Genomic DNA, 26311 nt, shown 5'->3' with positions numbered 1-26311 from the left:
AGCGCGACCCGCTCGAGTGTAGGAAACCCGCTCGAGCGTGAAAAACACACCTGCAGAAGTTTTGCAGGGACACGAGATACTGGGAGTGTGTAAATCCCGCTCGAGCGCAAGAAGGCCTGCTCGAGCGGACAACTAAAAACCAAAACTCTGCGCGAGCTCATAATGACCCGCTCGAGCGTAACACCAAAAACCTGGGCAACTACACTTGAGACCAAAACTCAACCTACCTGTTCGAAACAAGCCCAACACATCCTAAAACTCAAACATATGGAATTAAAGGATGACAACAAGATAAACAACCACCAACTCCACGGAACCAAAGTCCGGAATACAACAATTACAGAAAGGGAAAACCGGAATCGCTATATTACTTTTTTATCTTTTGGTCGCCAAAAATTTATTTTTTAGTCGCTGTTTAGTTAGTTTTGACTACTAAAATTATTTAGTCGCCGAATGAAAAATAAAAAATTACTTTTTATCTTTGGCAACCAAAAGTTTGGTTGCCAAAAATTTATTTTCAGTGATTAAAAAATATTTTAGTCACTATATAGTTAGTTTTGACTATTAAAATAATTTAGTCACAAAATAAAAAATAAAAATTTACTTTTAATAAGGTTTAAATGTTTTATAACTATATTTGCTCTTTAAATGTGGAGACAATGCAAATGAACTGTTCCAATGTAAAAAAATGGAGGGTTTTCTTGGTTAATGAAATGCAATCTGTTAAGATTAGTTGCTTTTTTGGGTAAATCTATAAGGCATTAATATTTGTTAATTTTATATTTTGAATTTGTGGAAAATTTGTGGAGGGAAATGAAGAAAAAGTTAGAGAAGTGAATGCAATATTAAATAAATTTTTGTTTACTTTTTTTGTTTACTTATTTATTTATTTTTCACAAATTACCTTACAAAATCTAAACAGAAAAATGAGACAGAAAAAAACCATAACAAATTTATAGTCTATTGCAACAACTACAATCAACAAATAAAGTACAACGGTGGCCAACTAATCAAGTGCCACCACGACCACCGTTCAAGGAATCTTGCATAGTCACCTCATCAAGCGGGTTCTCTACCTGCAGCTCAAATGCCGCTACCTTCGCGGCCACCTTCCACAGTGTAACTCACATGAAAATTAATTAATACATTTAATATTACAACATTGCACTCAACAACTGTCATGTTAAGATGTAATAATAAGTCATAATATCATCTAATTTATTTTTATTCAGAAAATATTCTTTGTTTCTCATCTTTTGTATTTGTTGAGACTGATGATATATTTTCTAAAAAAGAAAATAATAAAAAGATAGTTTTGTCTTTAAAAAGATTATTGTACAGTACATTAATTCACCTAAATTGATTGTTTGATATCTATCTTTGATCTCTTTTTTTTTTCTTTCTCTATCCTCACCATACATTTAAATAATGTCATTTTTCTAAATTTTTTCATGTGAAAATGTTTTGTATAATGAATTTTAAAAAATATACCTAAAAAGTAAAACTCAACACATTTTAAATTCTTAGTAATTTTTTAAATAATTTTTTTTTTCTAAGCAGACCATCTCAATATAAGGATAACTATTGAGGTTCTCTCTTATTTTTTATTTTTTCATTTGAGTGCCTACAATATCATTGATTTGTATTAAATTGGTAATCAGACAAGTATAAAATAATATAACATAGGCACATAATTTAATTATATGCTTAAAATTATTTTCAATTGACTTTTTACCAAATCTATTTTTTAGTAGAATTATATAAAACCGGTAAATCATTTAGAAAATATTTCTCAAAGAATTGTTAGATTTTCAACCCAAAATTATTAAGTTTGACAAAATATTGCATAAGAATGAAAGTAGATATGGTGTGCCATATTTTTCTCTTTCTTTTTCTCATTATTCTTATAAGAAAAATATTTGAAAGTTCTAATTAAGCATTCCTAATCCACCCACAATGACATGGAATGACCATATGAAGAGCGACCCACACTCCTCATTCCTTCTCTCTCTGTCTCTCTATTTTCTCTCTCTCTTCTGTCTCATTAGAGGTCAATATGGAGATGATGTATTAGGGTATGTAACACCACTCTTATTATTGAGAGCTCGTTTGGCATAAAAAAAGCCAAAGGCTTTTTGGCTAAAATAGCCACAAAAAGACAAAATAGACTTTTTAGCCAAATAAGACAAAGCATCACATCTAATCCATAATCATTTTATTTTCTCTTACAAAAATCAAAAAAACTAAAAAACATATTCCAAATGACGCCTTTTAGCCCCAGGTTAATAACCAAATAGCCAAAAAGTCAACCCACATCCCAAACGAACCCTAAGTCTCATGAATTAGAGGTCAACATGGGGTGATATATTGGGAGATGTAACACCACTCTTATAATTGAGTCTCATGAATATGGGTTTGTTAGGAAAAAAATAGCTTAAATAAATTAATATATATATATATATATATATGATTATTGAAAAGTAAGAGAAAATGTGTATTTAAATTCTACCTTATGATTTTCAGCATTCAACTTGTTAGAAACTACATCAAACAGACTTTAATAATCTTCAATTGGAAAATACTCGGCTATTTATTGTGTTTAGTTTGGGATATAAAATCATGCAATTAAACTATGGCATATTTTGAGAGGTTGGTTGGAAGTTAATTTTTTTTATTTTTTTGACTTTTTTCAGATTACATCATATTTTTATTTTATTTTTTTGTACGTTTTTTTAAAGAAAAGTCAAAAAAAATAAAAAAAATAATTTTTAATTTACTACCCAAAACAGACTTATGTCCAATCAATTCTAAATTCCAGCTTCGGATATAAAAAATGAGTCTTTGAATGGACACTTTTCTCATGCTATATATTTAAGAAGACTATTGAGTCTAATGAGTAGATGTGATACAAAATTAACCGATTAAGAAAAGTTTAGATTAGTAGATTAAAAGACCTCAATACTCTCAAATTATGATCATTACACCATGTTATCTAAGTCTGCTTGTTACAATTTCTAGCAAGTTCAACTACTTTCTAATAATCAACTTCTTTTAAAAATTATTCAAATTTATTTTTGTCTCATAAACTATAAAGAAAAGTTACACTAATTACTTTGACACAAATTTTTTAAATTATATATATATATATATATATATATATATATATAAACAACTTCATAAATAATACCAAACAATCTCTGGGGTGTTTGTTTGGTGGGATTAAGGTAACAACTACTTTCTAATAATCAACTTCTTTTAAAAATTATTCAAATTTATTTTTGTCTCATAAACTATAAAGAAAAGTTACACTAATTACTTTGACACAAATTTTTAAATTATATATATATATATATATAAGCAACTTCATAAATTATACCAAACAATATCTAGGGTGTTTGTTTGGTGGGATTAAGGTATGGGATTAGACTCCATGTCTAACAAAGTGGATAATCCGATGTTTGGTTAGAAAAGTAAAGGCGAACTAATAGTCTGGTCAGACTAATAATCCCTAATATGTGGGATAACACAATTCCATGAGAGTGTGGGATAGAAATGGGGAGACTCTGGATTAGCTAGTTAAATGATGAAATTAACCTTTAAGTATATATATATATATAATTTATTTTTTTCATTTTTAAATTTTTTTTTAAACATGTTGCATTTTTTAAACATGTGTAAATTAATCTCATGATATATAATCCCTAATATGTGGGATAACTCAATTCCATGAGAGTGTGGGATAGAAATGGGGAGACTCTGGATTAGCTAGTTAAATGATGAAATTAACCTTTAAGTATATATATATATAATTTATTTTTTTCATTTTTAAATTTTTTTTTAAACATGTTGCATTTTTTAAACATGTGTAAATTAATCTCATGATATATAATCCCTAATATGTGGGATAACTCAATTCCATGAGAGAGTGGGATAGAAATGGGGAGACTCTGGATTAGCTAGTTAAATGATGAAATTAACCTTTAAGTATATATATATATATATATAATTTATTTTTTTCATTTTTAAATTTTTTTTTAAACATGTTGCATTTTTTAAACATGTGTAAATTAATCTCATGATGTGGTGTTTGGCAAGTGGGTTGGGGCTAAAATAGCCACAAAAGACAAAACAGGCTATTTTAGCCACAACAAACAAAACATCACATCCAACCCATAATCATTACACTCTTCTCTCACAAAAAAAAGCCAAAAAGTCAAAAAGCCAAAAAGCCCTTCCCAAACCAAGCTTTTTAGCCCAGGCTAAAATAGCCAAAAAAGCCAAAAAGCCAACCCACTTCCCAAACGGAGGCATAATAGTCTTCTCCAACTTTTTTTTTCTTTTTCTTTTTTGTATTCGCAAAATCATAGATAAAATTATACTTCTAATGTCGTATTTAAATAAAATTAAAAATGGTTTTCGTAAAATAAAATAAAATAAAATATACTTCAAATAAAATGAAAAAAATATATTTCAAATTTTGTATTGTCATCGTAAACAATTTAAACAATGCACTTTATAATTTTTAATGAAATTCACTAAAATAATCATTTTCAAATATTTAATCCTATAAAAAAAACAAATATGAAATACACATTATTTCCAGCCAAATAGTCGAGAGATTATTTATTTCAGGACTATTATTCAGTGTGTTTGGTTTGAGTTTTTTGAATTAAGTTTTTTAAAAATTGAACTTTTTGTTTTTTGTATTTTTTTTTATTTTTAGTAAATATTTTAAAATTTTAAGCATTTTTTATATTTTTTTTAGATGCATCTTACTTAGATGTGTCTAAAAAGTAAAATATTTGTGAAAAAATATTTTAAAAAATTAATAAATACACAAAAATACCAAAAAAAATGTATTGAATTTTCGTTTTTTTTTTTTTGTATTTTTGGTATTTAGTGAATTTTAAAAAAAAAAATTCGCAAAAATTATATTTTTAAGTGTATTTATGTTAGGAGTATCTAAAAATTTAAAAAAAAAATCCTTAAAATATTAAAAAGAAAATCTGTAAAAACAAAAAAAAAAACGAAAAATAATAAAGTAAAATTTTTTTAAAAGTGCTTTTAGAAAACTCAAACCAAGCAAAGTAATGGTCCTTACATTACAATCCCTCTTATTCAATCCATCTAAACAAACATAGCCTATGCCAACTAGTTGTGGATTATTATTTTTTTAGGAATATATATATCCTATTTCCATTTTCAAAATGTTTCGGAGTAACCTTTGGCTCTTTCTTTAGCCTGGTCTGGTGCAGTTGGGTGGCTCTGTTTTTTTTTTTTTTTTTTTTCCTTAAAAAAATCATAACTCTAAAAACTAAAACTAAACCGTAAACAAAATCTATCACACTATTTTTATAAATCTTTTGTATAATTTTTCTATTTATATTTTTTTTACTGTTTCTAGGAAATCAATTCTTGGTCATACTCTCTTGTATCTGTCCATCTGTTGGTATTTTAATGTTCTTTGGAGTCTCATACTTCATAATGCAACTTATTTTAAATTGACAAAAATTAAACTTGTATTAACCATATAATACTAAATAATTTGGGGTAATTGATCAAGCAAACAAGGGTCAAATTCACATGAACTAGCTTCTCAGTCAAATTCATATAAATCTTATGTGCTCATAAAATTTACATGTTTTATAACTATTTTACTCTTTAAATATTGAGACAATGCATATGAACAGTTACAGTATAGAAAAATAAATAGTTTTTTTTGGTACATCGGTGGTGGTTTTGTTAATATCACTTCTTTTTTCTGTAACATATTATTGTTTATTTAGATTTTGAATTTGTGAGGGATTTATAGAGGGAAACTAAAAACAAGAGAAACCAAATAAGATTTTGTTCATTTTTTCTTTGTTTTTCTTTTTCGTTCACAAATTACTTTACATAAGTCAAAATCAAAACACAATCTGAATAAAAGAAGTAAATTGAGATATAGGAGAAAACTAAAACAACTGTGTAGTCTATTGCAACATTTCCGACTAAGAAATGCACACAATCGTCCTCAAAAAAAAAAATTTGGTACACTCACATGACATAATCTTTGACAACGTGGATTTAGGTCCATGGTCACAAACCTGTTACTTGGCAGACAAAATTGGTTGAATGCATGGAAAGATTGATAGTGTTATTTTTTTCAGAAAAAAAAAACAAAAAAACAAAAAACAAAACAAAACATGAACTACTAATTTGATATTTTCAAATATTCCTTTTTTCATTTGTTCCCATAATTTGATTCAAAATATATAGATTAGTTCTATTTTACTTGTCACGACCACAATTTGATTCAAAATATATAGATTAGTTTTATTTTACTTGTCACGGTACATTTAAATCTACGAAACGATCTCAGTGGGTAGGGATATGAACTTTGACAATTCAATTAGACTTTTCACTTTTATAATTTTACTCAAATTTTATTTTGATCCTCGTATTTTTAATTTAAACAATTCGATTCCTACACTTTAAAAGTCAAATTTCAATTTAATCCTTCTATTCAAATTTGGTTAATTTTTTGTACGATTGATAAATGCAAAATCGTTAATTTTAACTTCAAATTTAAGCAGAATAACCAAATTGAAATTAGATTTAAATTATAAAAAATCAAAATAAAATTTGAATCAAACTAGAGGATCAAAAGTATAATTAACTTCTTTTTCATTTGAATGCCAGCAAAAATTAGTATTGAATCAATCATCTGACAAAATAGTCCAACATTGACCTAATATTTCATTTTATGCATAAATTATTTTCAATTGTAGTGAATCCATTATAGGGTGAATTATATAAAATTGGTAAATCACTTAGAAAATATTTTTCAAAGTCGTGGTAGATTTTCAACCAACTAAATCCATTTTAGAGTGAATTATATAAAATTAGTGAATCACTTAGAAAATATTTTTAAAAGCAATGGTAGATTTTCAATCCAAAATTATTGAGTTTGACATGTAATTGCATAAAAAACCATAAGATAGGGTGTGCCAGGTCTCTCTTCCCTTTTTTTCAAAAAAAAAAAAAAAATGAGAATTATTAAACATGAAGGTAGCCACTAGAATCTACGAACTTATTGAAACAAAAAACTAAACTTGATCAAGAACCCTATATTCATCCACAGTTTTTCATCCTAAAACATCCTCAATCATAAAGAACTACTAAACTCAAATGTTCCAACAGCTAAACTTAACAATAAAAAAGAAACATATGCTAATATATTACTAAACTCAAATGTTCCAACAGCTAAACTTAACAGTAAAAAAGAAACATATGCTAATATATGTTATGAACATCGAGTATTTTTCTCGATCTTTTATTCCCCATCTTCTCCACCTACTATTCCATTCCGTTCCATTCCTTTCGCTTGCCTCTAGCTATGCCTAAACTCGAGTTCAGATCCATACTTTACATATTCGCAACCTCCACTATTAGGTCATCTATCAACAATTTCTCAATTTCCCTACCTATCGTGTCCACGCCATACCCAAAATCAAGCCACTGCATCTCCCTATCCAACACCCTCTCTGTCACGTCTTCATACATGCTCTTCTCTTCACTTGCCAACAACTTATGCAGCTCGTAACCGATCCCATGTTTCTGCCATGTAAGGCCCACCTTCCTTGTTGCCACCTTCACCCACGGGAGTGGATCCACGAACTGATGGAACATTTCAAAGAGCCCGGAATTTATGCGGTCAAACAGGAGCTTCCTTTCAGACCTCAATGGCGTTGTCTCATTGGAATACTTCTTCTCAAGGTTGTCAAATAAACAAGGGTGCAGAGGGCAATCGAGAGAGTACCATGTTGACACGAACGTGTAGGGGTCAGCATCATCATATCCAAAGTCGATTAGCACATCACCTAGATAGAAAGATTCCCAACTCTCATCATTAAATACTTCATTTTCCTCGAAGACTGAGACAAATCCTTGGCCAACATCTTTGTCACTTCGCGTAAGCATTAGTCCATTTGCATTTGCTCCAGACTCCATCTTGAGTAGCTTAAGCTGCATTCGAAGCCCTACCAGTAACAAAGAACATAAAGAGAAATTAAAGCAGAGAAGTTAAACTGTAGTTTATCGTTCAATGACTGATGTAGTATATGGAATGAACTTGATCTATGCTTATTGAAGGCCAAAAAAAGGTTAGATCAAAAATTAACTTAGCTTACGAAGATTCATGTACCCTAATCCAAGATAAACCGTATAAAGCTAGTGAACCGTACCATTCTGGGCTCGATTCTAAGTTGCTCACACTATACTCCTCATTAAAAGTCAGAAGGGTATCAATTCATTATCTGTATAAGATAAATGCTAACCCATTGTACCTATAGCATCTGTGTATAACTGTATGATGTTCCAATATTGCAATGAATTTTTTGTTATGATTTGTTAACATCATGGCTTTTGTATATGGGCCTAGCCAACACAACCTACAGAACAAATTAGATGCAACGACCACAACTCCAACAGTTCCAACACACTAGTAAATGAATAAAAAGTTTTTATTTGGGTTACCGTGAAGATCAGCATTGACTCTCTCAAAGCATTCTGAACCAGGTGATATTACATTTACATCTTCCACAAATGGGGCTTCCAAAACTGAAACCGGACTCGGATGATCAGCCTCCTTTGAGCTTGCTGGAGATTGTGGTTCAGGTACTGGACACTGCAGCTGAACTGACTCTTCTTCAGATGGCCCAATTTGAGGTACCTGGGACATCATAAATGAATAAGAAGAATATCTTCAAACGAAAAAAGTAACATCATTAATTTAATTATATTCACAGGAAGTATTTTGCAAGCATTTAATGTATGTATAATGCATTTATCGATGATAATGTAAAATAGAAAGAACTATCGAACAATTAAGAATCTCCAAATAAATATTTATATCATGCACCATCAATGATCTACAAGTTTCCAGAAAATCAATCCATTTCTAGCAAAATCAAGCCTCCCGAAAGGAAGCAAATGATGAATAGATGAAGATATAGAGCAAACTGATTCTAGTTTGGAAGAGGTCGGGGAACCAGAAAAAGTAAAATACATAAAGTTGTGGTTACACATTTGTATGTGCATACAAATGCGATTCCATACTTGTGCACTCTATGTGGGTCCTCGTATGTCAATATATATATATATACAAAGGCCAAACTGGGATTGACAGATCTGTTAAAACACATTTTAGATATAAACAATTACAAAAACCATAAGGGCAATGGAGAGTTTTGAATCAACTGAAAAAGAAAGAAAATAAAAATAAAACAGAAGATAAACAGTTAGAATCAGGATAAAAATATTTTGAACTCTAAAGCTTTCTCAACACTACATTTTTTTTTCCATCAAATTTTAAAAATAAAAATAAATGAACTCCTGCAATGTCCCACTTTCTGATAAATTCTATGGTGGATAAACAGTTACAAAAAGTCAAACCACCAATATCATGCAATCAGCCCACACTTGTAAGAAAGGAAACATTAGGTTTGGTTAAGATGTGGATTCAAAATACTAACAAGGATCTACAATATAAAATATCAAGAGAAGGAAAAGATATAGTAGTCCGTTAATGTACAAATCACACTGATACTAATACTTCCAAACTCAAAATACTTCTCAAAATGTTTGTGACTCTGGATACTTTCTATATCATGTACTGTGTATCAATGCTTTTGATCTTATGATACACGTTAACGTCAAAATATATAAAAATAGAAACAAACATAAAAGTAAATCAAAATATATAAACATATGTACAAAAAAAAAATTAATGATTAGATAGTGATATACAGAGCAGTTGTGAATGTACAAATCACACTGAAACTACTTTCCAAACTTCAAAATACTTCTCAAAATGTTTGCAACTGTGTGGGACTTTCTATATCATGTACCGTATCAATGCTTTTGACCTAATGATACACATTAACCTCAAAATATATAAAAATACAAACAAACATAAAAGTAAATCAAAATATATGAACATATGTGCAAAAAATTTAATGATTAGATAGCAATATACAGAGCAGTAATGTGTTTTGCTCATGCATAATATATGAAGCCAATATTGACTTATTCAATCTAATAATATAAGTTAACTACTTAGTCCGCGCACAATAATTAGTGGAACGGGACAGAATTTGATAATTGTAGGAATTCAAAAACGATATCTATGTTGTTATAAACAGGCACGGAAATTAACAAAAAGGAAGCTAGTACGTGCTTGCACTCAACAATTATAAAGAATAATGTAAATGGTTGGAATGAATATATATATATATATATATAAAAGAGCAATTATTAAATTCCAAGCAACATGAGAAAAATGTGGCATTAAATTCCAAGCAATGTAGAGAGATATAGATGCAAAGGAGGGCAAGGAAAGCATCAACTGGCAGACCTGAACTGTCCTACCCTATTAAGATAGGGACGCAACAAGGTTAAGTGGGGTACGCTTGCAAATGAGACAAGCTGAATTAAATTGGATTTGGAGCGGGTACAGCTTTGGAATGCAAGCTTGCTAGAGAATATTTTAAACATCACTATTAACTAAGTGGCTTTGCATGGATAAGATGTCAAGCAAGGATACTCCCAATTCCACAAAAGAATTGGCGGTTTTCAATTTGGCCAAGTCAATGTGGATGAGCATTATAACATGACGCAAAATGACATGAGGCAACCTCGATTGAACATAACAGTAATGATACAAATAACACAAGATAATTGGATGATTACATAACCATCCATCTTAGAGGAAACCGGGAACTTTATATTTAAAATAATATAAAAAATGTCAACATCATTAAAAAAATTCAAATAAAATTAGGGGAAGAACCATGCAGGTTTATCCAGTTACATAAGGTTAGTCCTGATGAGCTTGCATATGACAAATTTACCAATCCAAAGCAATCCAAAAAACAAATCCTATTTATTTCCTACATGTTTTCTTTACGAGGAAAAAAATCAAATATAATGACTAAAATTTAGAGTAGGGTTTTGGCCAGATAAAATGAAGAAAGAGCGCCACAATACTCCTAGAGAGTTGTCTTCTAATAGTGTGATCTATCCAAGCCTACCCTAAACGTACCACATTTAAGAGCATGTAGCAAACATGTTCCAATTAACGTTCCTTGTACTGGACTAATCTACATTCCAAGCAACATCGTACTAACCATATTTCCAGTTTAGTTCTTATGTCCTCATCTGAGCATCAACCAAAGGCTTTAGGATGATAAAACAATGGAGTGAAGAAGTAAATATAGATATAAAAAAATATGTACATTTAAAAAAAAGAGAGAGGGAGGGAGAGAGAGATAGAAAGCAATTTCAATAGGGACGTCATGACGGACTACATTGTTGCCTTATGATAAAAATCTCCCACCAATCTTATTAGATTGTTGTGAAAATTGATTCCAAGCACATAGCCTCAAGATATAACGAAGTCTACTAATGTCTAATTGCATCTTACATCATCACATAAAAAATTGCCTAAAAATAGGCATGCAGTATTGCGATAAACAAAATGACTACAATACCTTCAAGTGAGAGCTTTAATTGTTGCAAGAAAGAGAACTCTCCAATTCTACACAAAAAAAAAAAAGAATTGAAAAACCCAACCCACACTTCTCTTTAAAACCCAGGTGCTAAAGAGAGAGAAACTGGAGCCTTATAACTAGCACAGATAAGGCAGCTCCAGGCGATGTGGAACACATTCCAACACACCCTCCTGGACCACAACATACAGCAGCTGAACAAACGATACACCAATCACACCCTCTTGGACCACAACATACAGCAGCTGAACAGACGATACACCAATCACAGGCCCAACCAAGCCCTGATACCAAATTGAAAAGCTCAGCCCACACTTCTCCTTAAAACACAGGTGTTTAAGAGAGAGAAACTAGAGCCTTATAACCAGCACAAATAAGCCAACTCCAGGTGACGTGGGACACATTCCAACAGAAAGCACTAAAGTTTGAATTGGAGTGGATGGAACCAATCACAAAGGCAAATGAGCAAGAGAAGCGAGAAACAATCGGGAGCACAACTATGATTTCTTGCTTCGCATGTAACTAGTGTTGGGAGCACAAATCTAAAATGTTTCAGCTCCTAACCGACTGTTGTGCAGTCGGGAGCAATGTTGACTGCAAAAACAGTGGGAAGCACAACACAATTCTAAAATGTTGAGAGCACAAATTCAATTTCTAAAATGTTGACCGCAAAAACAAACAAATTCCATTTATTATGAGGAGAAAATGTTTCAGCTTGTCATTCATTTGACAAACGATTGTTTTATCCTCAAACCTAGGAAGCATGGATATGGACACAAGTATCATAATTCGTCAAAATCTAAGAAATTGGGATATAGGTACAACAAAGATATATCAATAATAAAATATATTTTCATTATTATAGAATTAAAATAGGGCAAATTACAACCCCAAGGGGTTGGGGCTAGTGGGAGCAGATTGGGGCCTGGGGGTGCACTCCCGCCAAGTCTCAGGTTTAGCTCTTACTAAGTGTCATCAACTCTTTGAGGTCACACTCGCAAGCTCTACCCAAAATTTATTTGTTATTCGATTAGAAATTTTAAAGAGTGGGGCATAATTTCCAAAACTACCACAAGCAATTAGTATTTTAAGCAAACTTCAAAGGGTGTATTTGTAATTTTCCCATTAAAATAACAATAATTTTGAATTATTATTTAATATTAATATTTTTTTTAAATCAATAAAATAGCATGAATTTTCTTGTAGCTGAAAATAGGAAAATGCATGAGACCCCCAGTGGGGGTACTAGGGGTCTCTCCTGATTGGTCCAAATTTTTTTTTTTTTTTTTTTGGTTTTCATCCATTGCCAGCCCCCCACGTGGAGGTGGGGGTGCTGGGGGTCCTTCCCTGCCGGGGGTCCCCAGCAGGGCCGCTGAAAATAATATTACTAAAATGATTCCAACAATATCAAAACATCCATCACATGGCAACATAAAAAGGCAACTTGAAAAGCACTCATGATAGCAGCAAAGGCTAAGAAGCATGGATACAGACATGTGACACGATATTGACAGGCTAACACAAAATTTTCAAAAAATATACACGACATGTGGGGGCCACGTGCAAAATATATAATTTTATATATTTATTATATGTCATATATAAGGACACATAATTATTATATATCACATATAAGAATATTTAAGTAAAATGTAATAATGTTTGAAGTCAAAAGTAGAAAATTAGATATAAATTTATATTGTTTTATTTTATCATTGGATTCCAAATTATTTTATTTAAACTTGTAATGTGTTTCATGTGTATCTAAGAGTTAGGAAGTGTCCGACGACTGTTGTGTCATGTCGGTGACACGCTACCTTCTTAGAAATGCCTATGCTCCTTAGAAAAAATGAATTGCCTTCAATTTTCATCTTCTAGACAAAAACAAATGTTTCACGTAACTTGGGTTGTCTCTCTCCCCCTTCGTATTTCTCACTCTTGGATGCATTTTTCTATGTAACAACTGGAACCGAGTCCTTCATGCACATGCTAATTGAGGTTAATTAAATTGAGGATACATATCCATGCATATCCGACATGTACAACCTATTTCAAGTATTCGTACTTTCAAGCCTCAAACTAAGATGATGCACTCGGTCATATAAAGGATTGTTAAATTATCATCAAATTTATCCAATCCAAGTAAATGGGCCCATATGTAAGAATCACAACATTTCAAATGGAACCACAAGAAGTTTGTTTTCCTTTTTTAACTAAAAATTGCACTTCCAACGTAAATAGTGGATCTCGTAGGCTAATAGACAACCTTCATAGTCTCGTGACTTTGACATGGAGAAATAAGATCACTATTGAGGACTATCATCTTGAACCAAGTTCTTTAAGCAACCCACTCAACTAGGCAAAATCATTTGTGGGCCGACAAATTAGAAGCTTGATAACCAAATCAATGCAACACTCTTAAACCAACATTTATTCACAAAGAGAAAACTCACACCATCAATATTGTTTAGTGAGAGTCCATCAGAGTCACCTTTGCTACAACAGATCTTTATAAGTCAACAAGCAAGCCAAGGGGCTATTTGAAGGGTGTCCACACGATTTGGACACAATGCAGACGATTCAATCATCTCCACACTACATATTATGGATTATATTTAATTTTGGCCTCATCAAAAACTCCAATTGATGAGGCTGCAAGAAATCATAAGGCATTCACCAATTTGGAAATTCAACACCAAATGAGCTCTTTTATATGGATCACAATAAACCCCCCCCCCCCCAAAAAAAAAAAAAAAAAACTTTTCCCGCCCTCTTCATTTATAAAGGGGTGGATTTTGTGGTGGAGGTTATAGTTTAAATTAGAAAGTAGGTAGAGAAAAGACAACAACCATATTCAAATCCAATGGAACAAGTTTAAATAGGTTTGCCAACCATGAAATTTACTTGTATAATAACACAACAATATTTTTCTTCCTCCCTCCTAAAACCACAAACATACTTTCTTATACATTGATGCTCCGCTTAAATCTTCTTAAATCCCCATCATGTCTATGAGGAGTTTGATACAAGGAAATGCACGTTTACTAAGTATTCATTGAAGTTTGGCTACAAAAAAAAAAAAATTAAAATAAATAAATAAGACACAAACAGACACATATGATACATGTCTAGGCATTTGCCACATCTGTGTCGAAAATGTGTCGAACACACGTACATTTTGTAAGGGAATATGTTTGTGTGCTTAATAACTTTCAATTGATTGATTAGTTTCTCCCATCACACAAATCTCTTTTCACAGGATTATCACATTAGATTCATGAGGTACCAACTAGCATGGCAATGTACAAGAGAGACCTCCAACTTATAGCCACCTATTTCCACCATCCACCAAGCTCGTGTCATACCCATCATTTGGGTCATCCATAACAAGAGTTTTATTTCTATGAGTTCAATCAATAAACATTTACAGATATCTAAGGTTGACTATGGAAATATTTTTGCCAAGTAACCAAGTTGGTAGTTGCGAACTACGTTACATGGACTCTTCGTTTTTTGGGAGGTACCCGTGTCGACACGACACGACACGACACGGGTACAGGTGTGGGATACGGCCGGGATACAGCTCTGTACAAATGGATACGGGAGAAGAAACGAAAGAGAAGAGAGTAAGGAGAGAACTTGTCGCCGACTTCGAAAAGGCAAGACATCGATCCCTCTGTCGCCGACTTCGATCCCCCAGCTCGCGTCCTTCGTCCTCGTCTTCGACGAGCACGACCGTAACCCCCTCTTTCTCTGTCACGTCTCTCTCTCTCTCTCTCTCTCTCTCTCTCTCTCTCTCTCTCTCTCTCTCGCTGCCTTTCTCTTCTATTCCAGATCTGCCTTTCTCTTCTAATCCAGATCTACCTTTTGATCTGCCCCCCCTCTCTCTCTCTCTTATTCTTTATTTATTATATTTCATCTTTCTATTTTATTCTTTTTATAAAATTATTTTTTTTAAAACAATTGGGCTGAAGCAGATAAGTAAAACTTTGGGCCTATTAAAATTTTGGTCAACAAAGGCTGTTATGTAGTTAATTTATATGTTTGGTCCATAAATTATATATAAAAAAATTATTGGATCAACTTTTTAACTCATGTTTATAAAAAATATATATTTAAGAAATAATTATTTGACGTACCCCCGTATCCATATCTAAATTTGGATCCGTATCCAAATTTGGATCCACATCCACGTATCCTTCATTTTTAATTTTGAAGTGTTTGACCCTTAGATATGCACTAGCACCCGATACCCGCACCCGAGTCCATGTAACATAGGTTGTGAATGAGGTTTCTAAAAAGAGTAAATCGAATTTGGAAACAACATGGTTTTAACAACTAGGCCCAAGGTTATGACTGAGACACCACTAAGGCGTAACACATGCAAAATAATAGAAGCATAGTTTGATGTCCTTCAACGGTAACAAAAAGTAAGTTTCCTGTGGACATGGAAAGTAAGGAAAGCTAATTCGAGAAAAACTTCAATTACTATCCCATGACATACAAGGTCCATGGATGGTTGCAACTTATTTTAATGCAAATGTCACTCATGTCTAAACAATCGATAGCCATTGGACTTTTCATTTCAAGCTCAACTTGTAGAAGACTCAACTTTAGATCTTCCGAGCTTAGTTTATGAATCAAATCCTCATTTCGGTTCGAAACATGCACCGATGAAACTCAACTATGGCCTTCGTCTCAATAGGTGTATTCATCACCGTAGGCGAACTTGCGGTAATGTTCATGGTGGTTCTTCAAGATTCCATTGCATTGCATCCAAGGTCAAAACGAACTTGTCGCCAGACCACTATCATCCTTCCTTATAATGACTGGCATTCTTTTCTCCTAGACGAGACAGCAGACATCAGTCCATAGAACCTATAAAAAAATTTAAAAAAAGATGGTTTGACATCAATCAACTAAGTTCAAATGTCGAATAGTTTTTCAATGCAGGTCATTTATGGATGACGAGTACAATGAAGGGTCTGAACACCTGCTTTCCCTCTCTTTCCCTTTCAGGAGCTTCATTAAGGAGTCTGTAGTTAGGCACATGTTCAAAAAACGTGACATGTCGACAAAGGTGGAATCGTCGTGAAAAATGATCATTAACACTAGTAGTAACCCTTTTGAATCGAGGGGTATGTCAACCTCACTCGAGAATATCACTTAAAGAAAAAAGAAAATCAATTAATGCATAGCATAATAAATAACAAATAAATTCATAGACAAAATCATGCTATGTTCAACCATAATCATGAAATTTAGCCAATTGTTTGCAAGTGAGGGATTACCTCACTAAAGTGTTTCTCAAACTAGAAAACAATTAGTGGAATGAGAGGAATGTGGGTAAGGATTGTTTCCCTCTATAAAGTTGTACAATAAACAACTTCATTTCAATAAATGATGACAAAAACCTATAAGTACTCGTCCTAAATCTAAAAGAGTTAACACAACAAAGGATTAGCTCCTCTAAATCAATCATCAATGACCTCCATTACTCTACATGTTCATCATAATGGCAGTCCACCATGACATTAGCTTGCGTGAGGTAAGAATTCACGTGTATGGAGTCAATAATTATATCATTTCCAATGATTTTCATATAATTATTACAGGGGAAAAAAAGCTCCCCCCAACCCGCCCAATAAAAGGAAAAAATTTGTTGACTTGTCCCCTAAACCGACACTAATGTGGTCTGTGTCAAATCCAAGTTGGATGCCCTCTTGATGGAGACCACTGGCAACAGAATACTTGAGTTTATAAACAATGTAGAAAATATGCTTCTAATGCTCAAATGTTGATTTGGCATGTGTTGGATGATGCTAGGCCCACTTGGGAACTAGAATAATTTAGTTTTGAGTCTTCTCTCTATTCATATCTATGTTTTATGTGAGCTTTGGTTCTGTTTTAGGGTTAGGTATTTTTTTAATTTACAGAATTTTTGAAATTGGTCTCAAGAATGGGTTGTTTTTCTGAGCCACGAGTCTTGGTATTGTTTTAATTTGTTTAACAGTTTTATTTAGTATTAGATAAGTTTTGGAAGCAATTTTTTTATTAGTTTTACTTTCTTTTTTGGTAAATCCTAGTTCTACTTGGTTAAAGAAGTCTCCTCTAATTCTAGATTATGCAATGTATTGCTTCTAATTCAATGATCAAATTATACAGAACTTTCTAGAGTTTTGAATCCTCTTTTAGGTTTGTGAATTGCAACTTTAGCCCTAGGTGTGATACCTAAGGGATTCTAGGGTTGATTCCTAGTTTTCTTCCACTTTTTCCTTCTTTCTGTTTAATGTTCATGGATTACTGTTTACAGCCTTTGAACAACTTTTATTATGCCACCAAAATTCCTTTCCCCTTGAGCCCAAACCTTTCACAACCAAACCCCACACATCCCTTAGCATTCTTTCATTAAACCTAAACCTATGACTAGATTCAAACTGCTATAAACCTGAACGTGCTGCGTCACCTCTATTCCATGATAAGATTGAGGGAGGGATGATCAACCCAAAGCGTACCCTATTGCCATTCTCAAAGAGCAATAGAAAATTTCTATTCAGTCTCTTTAATCTTAATGTATATTTGAAGTTTGAAGCAATAACATATAAACTTTTTAAGGGAAAAGTTGACCATTCTAAAAAATAAAAATAAATAAATAATCAACATAGTGCATAAATTATACATATCATGTATCTAACCATATAACAAGATACAATAAAATGCACCTATAACAAAATGTAATTATTTATCATGAGATATTGATGCTCTGTACACATTAAAAAAATTCCAACAAGAAAACATTAAGGACAACAAGCAATGCACAAGTTCATCAAATACAACCATATTACAAATGATAATAAAAAATAAAAAATAAAAAGTTAAGCAAATTGAACTATTATGGGTATAGAAAGGGGAAAAGACCACCTCAGATATTATAATACTGCATCTATGTTGTGTCAACAAGCATTGAAAGATTATTAGTCAAGTAAATCAAACCTGTGCTTTTGAATCCTCTGGACCAGGGATAGAAGAAGTAGGATTTCCTAACAAACAAGATGATGGTTTTGAGGGCAACTCCTCATCAAGAGATTCAAAATACATATCCGCATGTCCACCATCCGCCTCAGCATCATTAGTTGAACTTTTACAGTTGATGTTATGGGTCCGCATCTGAGAAACTAAAGACTTCTGTTCTGCAGGATCTTTCTTTCCAAGGTTGATCTCCACCTGAGATAGGTTAAATTGCTCCTCCTCAAAGGAGTCAGTACTATCACTATAGGTGAGGTGAGAGGATTGAGATTTCTTATTGTTGGATCTTATTTTTCTGGATGAAGAGTCTTCTTTCTTATTGGAATTTCTCCTGATTGCCTTATTTTTACCCCGATTCTTGGCTTCTCCAGCCATCAAATAACTATCCTGGTCAAGAGTTTCACGTTGCATGTTTGTTTTAGGGCCACCAAAGCCAACATATGAAGCAGCAAAAGATCTCGATCTGGATGAAATTCTGATACTATCCTTCCAACCATCCCTACTACTAATACCCAAAGGACTATCCCACTCAGCAATTTCATCATTGCTAACAAATCTGTCACTGGATCCATCCAAACCAATCATTGGATAAAAATTCTCTGGCCTTATTTCCGTATCATGAATAGAAAGCATTTGACCCAGAGTGCTGGCCTTACCCACTACTCCAAAATTCTGATACCGTTGGGACATCTTCCACCTCTCTGAGAGTCTCTTCTTGGCCTCCCTACTTACAAATGACTCAGTCGAATGCCATGATGAAGGTCTAGGTCGGTTACTCCAGTGAAAGGACTTTCTAAGAGTCGATATTGTCAGTTCTGATTCACTTCCAGAATCACTTGCAGACACATTATATGAGCTCTCATCCCCAGCATATCCCTTAAATATGGAGGGCAAATCCATCGGCTCACCTCGTAAACTCTCTCTCATTTTCCTAGTAATCTCCTTAGCTTTTTCTTTGGGCTCTCTAGACTTGGGCCTCAAAAAACCTGCATCATCATTAGATGAGTTTTTCTTAACCCAATGTCCTCCCTCACCAGTATCAATGGTCCGATATTCCCAGTGCTTCCTACAATCTGACTGATTACCATGAAAAGAACTGGTTGATAAAACAGATTTAGTAGCATTCTGCATCTTCCCAGGATTTGGCTTCAAAACAACAATCCGTGTTGGGTGGATGTTTGTCTCACTCTCATGCTTCCCTTCTAATTGAATGTTTGGTGATTTAAGAGGTTTTTGAGCACCACGATGATTGTAGAAGTGGGTAAAAAGACCATCATAATGTTTCCGATGAGAGCATTGTAAAATCCTTTTCTCTGACTTCCAACCAATGGTACTGCTTTCATACTTATCCAATTTTGATGGGTCCATATCTGCCATGTGACTGCATTTTGATCTAGGAGCAACACCTTGCAGATCAACGAGATGCTTTGTAAACAAGGAATCTGGCTGCTGAAGAAACTTCATCAATAGGTCTTTGTTGGCATCCAGCATGTCAAGCATATCACAAAATTCTTTTGAATTATGAAGCTTGTCATTTGTAGAAAGACGTTTTGCAGCCATGAACTTCTGTTGAATAAACGCCATCTCTGCCTCAGACAGCTTTGAGTTTATAGTCCTTTTTGCTGGGTAACTACTCCTCTCAACGTTTGATGTTTCCAAAACTTCATACACATCCTTACATTCTTGCTGCGCCATTGAGTCTTTCCTATTTGATTGGCGTTCATATGGTTTTCCATCCCTTTGGGATGATACTGATGCAGTCCATTGTCGATAAGTTTCTGAGAACCCCTTATGTTGTCTATGAAGAGGCTGCTGATGTGGCAGCCCATCAAGACCCATCAATCTGGCAATAACACTCGGTGGCCGTCTCTTAGACTCCGTTTCTTTTGACATTTCTTCTGCTAATAACTTCTTTATTGGGGTGCCTGTCACTCGTCTAGAAGAGCTAGTCCACAACTCACATGAGAACTGCATATGCAAAATGAAATTTAAATTCATAAATTTAGTATAACCAGAAGAAAAAGAACCACTATTGAGTATTTGACACATCACAAAAGCAGCATTGCTTTACTTTCACAATGACTATTCAAAAGTCAATGTGAAAAATTAATAACTTACATATCATAAAGCTCAAATATAGATACAAAACATGAAATCAACGTACCAAATCTTCCTCGGTGGTGCCACCGCTGTAAGAACTATAATCTGATGCCAATTTTGGTAGACTTCTTTGTCTTTGAATCAGCCTGTTTCCTGGATGATCATTCCAAGATGACATATACATATTACTATGCACAGAGATGTAAGAAAATTGTGTATGCTGGATTTCAAATCACCAAAACCAAATAGAACAATGAATTGAAACAACATGCAATAGGAAGAACAAAATTATGAATCTCATCTAAAATGCTAAATTTATTTTAAAATATTGTGTAGGCAGACTCCAAAAACTCAAAAAGATCAAAATTTAAAATAAAACAAAATAAATAAATAAAGATAAAATCTGATTTTCCGAAGAAAAATAGGTATATGCATTGATACCAAATCGCATGAAGAAATTAAAGAAAAGAAAAAAATTGATATTTGCAAAATTTTTAAATCAAACCCCACAGAAGTATCAAATGAACTGCACATGAGAACTTTTGGAGCACTAGACGACGCAATTATTTCTCATGATAACCCTCGAAACTAATAAAGAAAAAACAAAATCATATCAATACCACTACAGAAAAGGCGCAACTGATTCCACTTGCAAACAAAGATTACTTTAACAAAAGCACAAGCAAAGCCAAAAACTCAACCTAACTCATGAGTTCCATGCTAAACAAACAGCAAAGAGACAAACCAGTGCAGAAACAGACACAAAGGCTCCGTTTGGTTGCCGAGAAAATGAAGGCAGAGAAAACACTTTTTTTTCAACATTATGAGCCTCAATTATTTAAAAATTGAGATTTTTAACCACTAAAATGAGCAAAATCAATTTTTCCTAATTTGGGATGAAACATTCTACTTTTGTTATAACAAGTAAAAATAACGAAAGAAAATACTCGAAAATCTCATTTTCTTTGCTTTCCCACCAGTTTCTCTGCAACCAAGCAGCAACGCATTCGGAAGAAGAAAAAAAAAAAAGAACACAGAGAGATTCTCTCCATTCTCTGCTTTTCTCGGCAACCATCCATACATACATTTACGAGTGAGTGAGTGAGTGTGTGTGTGTGTGTTTGTGTGTGTGTGTGTGTAAGTAAGTAAGTAAGTAAGTAAGTGAGAGAGAGACTGACCTTCGTTGTTCGACTTCTTATGTTGGACTCTCTCCATTTTCACGACAAAAAGACAAAGACAAAAAAGAAAAAAGGAATTTTCCTAGAAAATCTTAGACCAAGAAAGCCGGGAGAATGCCTCGAACTAGAGTGACGAGGAACTCAACAAGTATCACGGAAGCAAATGCCCTAGATTTTCAGCTAAATTCAAACAGAATCCGACTACAGATCTTCAAAATCTACTCAGAGAGAGAGAGAGAGAGAAACGAAAAATACTATCCGAGAAAGAAAATGAAGATATAGTGAGAGAAAGTAGAAAGAGAAATCGAAAGAAGCAAGAAGTCCCTGCTGGACTTTGTTTTTGAAGATCTGTAGTCGGATTCTGTTTGAATCGAACGAGAGAGAGAGAGAGAGAGAGAGGGCAACGAAGTCCCTGCTGGACTTTGTTTTTGAACTTTCAAATTACCGAAAATAGTCCCTTTGCTACTTGCAACATGTCGGAATCAAGTTTTGCCACGTTGTCATCATGCTTCCTTTCCTTCATTTCTCTTTTTTTAACCCTCTCATTGCTAAGTCGTCTATTTTTAAGTTGAATTTTAATGATCGGAATTGTTTATATTTCAAAATTTATTGAGTGTATTATATTTATAAAAAATTAAGTTAATTAAATATTAAAAATTATGTGTTCGGATCATCGAATTATAAATTATTTTTTTTTAAATTTAATAAATAATTTTTCGAATACATACTTTTTGATATCTGATCAATTTAATATTTTACTGGTATAATACACTCAACGAAATTAAAAATATACACAGTTCGAATCATTAAAATTAAATCCAAAAATGAGCTTAATGACCTAACAAAGAAGGAGTTAAGGAAAAAGATGGAGGAGGGTATCTTGGTTCTAATTCGGAAGTTGTTGGCAATTGGTAAGTATGCTTTTTTTTTAGATAAATCGAGCTTAATTAATAAATCAAAAGTGTTTAGCTGCCTAATTTTTTAAAGAAAAAGGAAAAAGGAGCAATCAATTAAATTTTAAAAACAGTGGATTAATCCAAGACGAGTTTTTGACCAAATTCATGTCACTGAGTTATTTTAAATTTATTTGTTAAATACTACATGTTATTTTATGAAATCATATTTTCATACACGATTTTTAAGATTTAATGTTGCGTTTGAAAATAAGACTTTAATTTATAAATATTAGAAGGAAAAAAAAAAAAAAAAAGAGAGAGATCAATTTCACTAAAATTGAGCATGAAGTTGGGTTTTAAAATAGAAAAATTTATTCACAAATTTCATATGGAGAATGTAGATTCATTTAATCCTAAAAAATTTTTTGTGAACTAATTAGTACTTTTTTTGTTTTAAAACTTTGTATTTATTTGATTTGGAGTCATTTGAGTTTATATAAATGCCCTTTTGTAATTCATATTTTCAATTTTCTAATTCATTTTTTTGGGATGGGAATGGAATGTTGAGGTGTGGAAGATTTTTTTGAGGGGATTGGTGGCTAAAGTGTTGGTTGTCAAGCGTGAAAATCTACATTTCTATTTATGTGATTTTTTGGTGTTATATTTGAGTATTAAATTAGAGCACTATGTTTGAAAAAAAAAATACTAAGGCCTAGTTTGGGAAGACTAAATAAGTGCACTTTTTGACTTTTTATGAAATATGGGTTGAGTTTGGGTTGGGTTTGAAGTGATGTGTTAGAGAGGTGATGTGACTTAAATAAGATGATGTGACTTAAATAGGATAGCGACTTTTTGACTTTTTGCCTTTTTTCAATCATGCCAAACTTGACCTAAGTAGTTTTTGTGTGTTGCATTGATTGGAGTGTTACATTTGAAAAAATATACTAATAAATTTTTTTGGACTGTTGTTTTGTTACATTTGAAAAAAAATACACTAATGAGTTTTTTAATATGTCATGTTGGAGTGTTACATTTAGAAAAAATACGCGAAGTTTTTGTTTTTGAGGTTACGTTATTACGTTTGAGAAAAGTACATTAATGAGTTTTTTAATGTATTACATTACAGTGTTACGTTTGAAAAAAGTACACTAAGAAAATTTTTTTAAATGTTACGTTTAGTAATTTCAACATTATTAAAATAAATTAAAAAACATATTTATCTTTTAGCACGTAACACGCACGCTTATACTTGTCCCTTTATATAATTCACATTAAAATGGGACCTTAGGTCCATAAGAAGAAGAAAAAAAAAATGAAAGATTAAACAATTTATAAGATCACTATTTAAAATTTATTAGTACTTCCCATTTAAAATATGACTTTAAAAAGTAAATAATGAATTGTAGAAATAAATTCAAAACAATTTATATTTGGAAAATAAGTTTAGTAATAATTTGGGTTTGGTAAAAAAAAATCTATAGTAGTATTATTGTAAAGGCTTAAAAGGTTAAAAGAATTATTGAAAGGTTCTCATTAACTTGTGTGTTTTAAAAAATTATACTTTCTTTATTACATTTATTTTTATTTTAGAATGTAAAAAATAAAAATAAATTTCTTAATCCTTAGAGTGGAAATATTTTGTGTTCTCCTACCATTAAACGGTCATTAGCATTTACGTATTATGATTCAAAATTGGATCTTGTCAAGACACATCTTAAAAGATTTTTAAAAAATTATAAATTATTTATTATACTCATTTTTATGTCAAATATATGATCTTTTTAAATTTTTTAAAAGACAAATCTTAAAAAAATCATAAGTTAATAATAAATTTACTTGAAATCATTATTGCCACAATAGAAATAGTAGTTTTAGCAACTCATTACATTATTTAACAATTCACAATTATGGCATAATCTCCATAATATTTGATAAAGGAAAATGTTATCAAGTATCCCTTAAGCCTCCGTTTGGGAAGTGGGTTGGCTTTTTGGCTTTTTTGGCTATTTTAGCCTGGGCTTAAAAGCTTGGTTTGGGAAGGGCTTTTTGGCTTTTTGGCTTTTTTGAGTTTTTTTGTGAGAGAAGAATGTAATGATTATGGGTTGGATGTGATGTTTTGTTTGTTATGGCTAAAATAGCCTATTTTGTCTTTTGTGGCTAAAATAGCCAAAAAAGCCCAAGAACCAACTTGCCAAACAGAGGCTTATTATTTTAATGTGTATAAAAAATTTATTGATTACAATAAAAGTGTAATAAATTTAATAAAATATATATATATATATATATTTTTTTTTTTTGTCTTTTTCTTACGCCCTACGAATACTTGTTAGCTCCCTTCAATATGAAATATTCCCTACTGATATTTTTCTTCAAAATTTATCATTTACTCAAGTTAATGGAGTCATTATTGCACAACGAAAATAATTGTTTTCACAACTCATTTTAATGCTTTCACATTTTAAGAAAGCTAATAAATCATTTTTTAATTTTTATTTTTGGTTGGAAGAACTACATTTAACGAGATAAAATAACGTTCAAATAATACACATTAAAAGTGTGTTTGGGAAGAAAAAAAAAATTAGATCCACACCTGATCTTTGGCCCCACGGAAGTGTTCTCAAAAAAAAAAAAAAAAAAAAAAAAAAAAAAAAAAAACAAACAAACAAACAAACAAACTATCTACAACTACGGGGTAATCTCAATATTTGATGAAAGATACCTTGACAACTATTGTTCTACTTCTACTAATATTTCTCACTTCAAGTCTACTAATATTTCTCTACTTCAAGTAGGATGTGACGGGTGTGTATGGTTTAGTTTTAAGAGATAAATTTTTAAAAAAAAAAATTGAAGAGAGAGTTTAGAAATTTTTTTAATTTGTTTGATTGTATATTCTATAAATTGTTTTGGAGTATGAGAATTTGGAATGATTTGATATTTTGTTATAGTTCAATTGATATACATGAGAGAAAAAGTGATTGAAAAGAAGAGAGGAGAGAGAGAAAAAGTGAATAATTGATTGAGAAGAAGAGAGAAAAAGTGATTAATTGATGTATAAGAAAGATAAAGTGATTTTGAAATTTTTTTTTTTCAAAATTACTAAACCAAACAAAAATTTTAAAAAATTTCTCTAAAATTACTCCATCAAAAGCAAATCAAATAAGGCCAACAATTTTCTCCGACTCCTCTCTGTCCCCACATCCCCCTTTAATTCCCATGTAGATTTTTGATACCTCAATGTAGAAGTGAAGTGGAAATGGATTTTGCTCTCCCACCCTTTCCCCCGATTAAATATAATTAAACATATATATATGTATATATATTTTTTATATATATATAATGCATGTAGTTTAAAATTTTCAATTTTAATAAGATTAAAATAATTTTTTCGCTCATTTATTTCTTATCTTATATCTTTTAATTCTCATTAATACTAAATCATTATCTATTATAAAATATATTATTTTTAATTTTCATTAGCATTCTCATTTTTTAAAGATAAAAAATTAACTCGTCCTGTCTCTGTCCCTGCCGGCCCCAATTTGTCCTACCCTCGATATGA

The 26311-nt window shown here is 32.0% G+C and overlaps 1 protein-coding gene across 1 annotated transcript; it reads right to left on the bottom strand.

Annotated features, from left to right (window-relative positions):
• Positions 1-7075: 7075 nt before the first annotated feature.
• TRM19 (afadin) lies at positions 7076-22283 on the bottom strand. The gene is made up of 5 exons (XM_028211354.2): positions 21854-22283; positions 20740-20828; positions 18543-20543; positions 8518-8713; positions 7076-8021 (listed from the first exon to the last, which is right to left on the bottom strand). Exons 1-5 carry the CDS (start codon positions 21888-21890, stop codon positions 7408-7410), a joined length of 2937 nt encoding a protein of 978 aa, XP_028067155.2. The 5' UTR covers positions 21891-22283; the 3' UTR covers positions 7076-7407.
• Positions 22284-26311: the final 4028 nt, after the last annotated feature.

This window comes from Camellia sinensis, chromosome 3 (genome assembly GCF_055761805.1).
Source record: "Camellia sinensis isolate YWXY chromosome 3, ASM5576180v1, whole genome shotgun sequence".
Taxonomy (NCBI): domain Eukaryota; kingdom Viridiplantae; phylum Streptophyta; class Magnoliopsida; order Ericales; family Theaceae; genus Camellia; species Camellia sinensis.
Note: the sequence above shows the minus strand (reverse complement) of the source record. Positions and strands in the feature narration are given on the sequence as shown.

Bases quoted from the DNA above. Each gene is read 5' to 3' on its own strand.
- TRM19 (XM_028211354.2), bottom strand. From the start codon at position 21,890: ATGGAGAGAGTCCAACATAAGAAGTCGAACAACGAAG. The intron at 20,829-21,853 runs GTCAGTCTCTCT...ATGATCATCCAG, and splicing joins TAAGAAGTCGAACAACGAAG to GAAACAGGCTGATTCAAAGA. The intron at 20,544-20,739 runs GTACGTTGATTT...TTGCATATGCAG, and splicing joins GCACCACCGAGGAAGATTTG to TTCTCATGTGAGTTGTGGAC.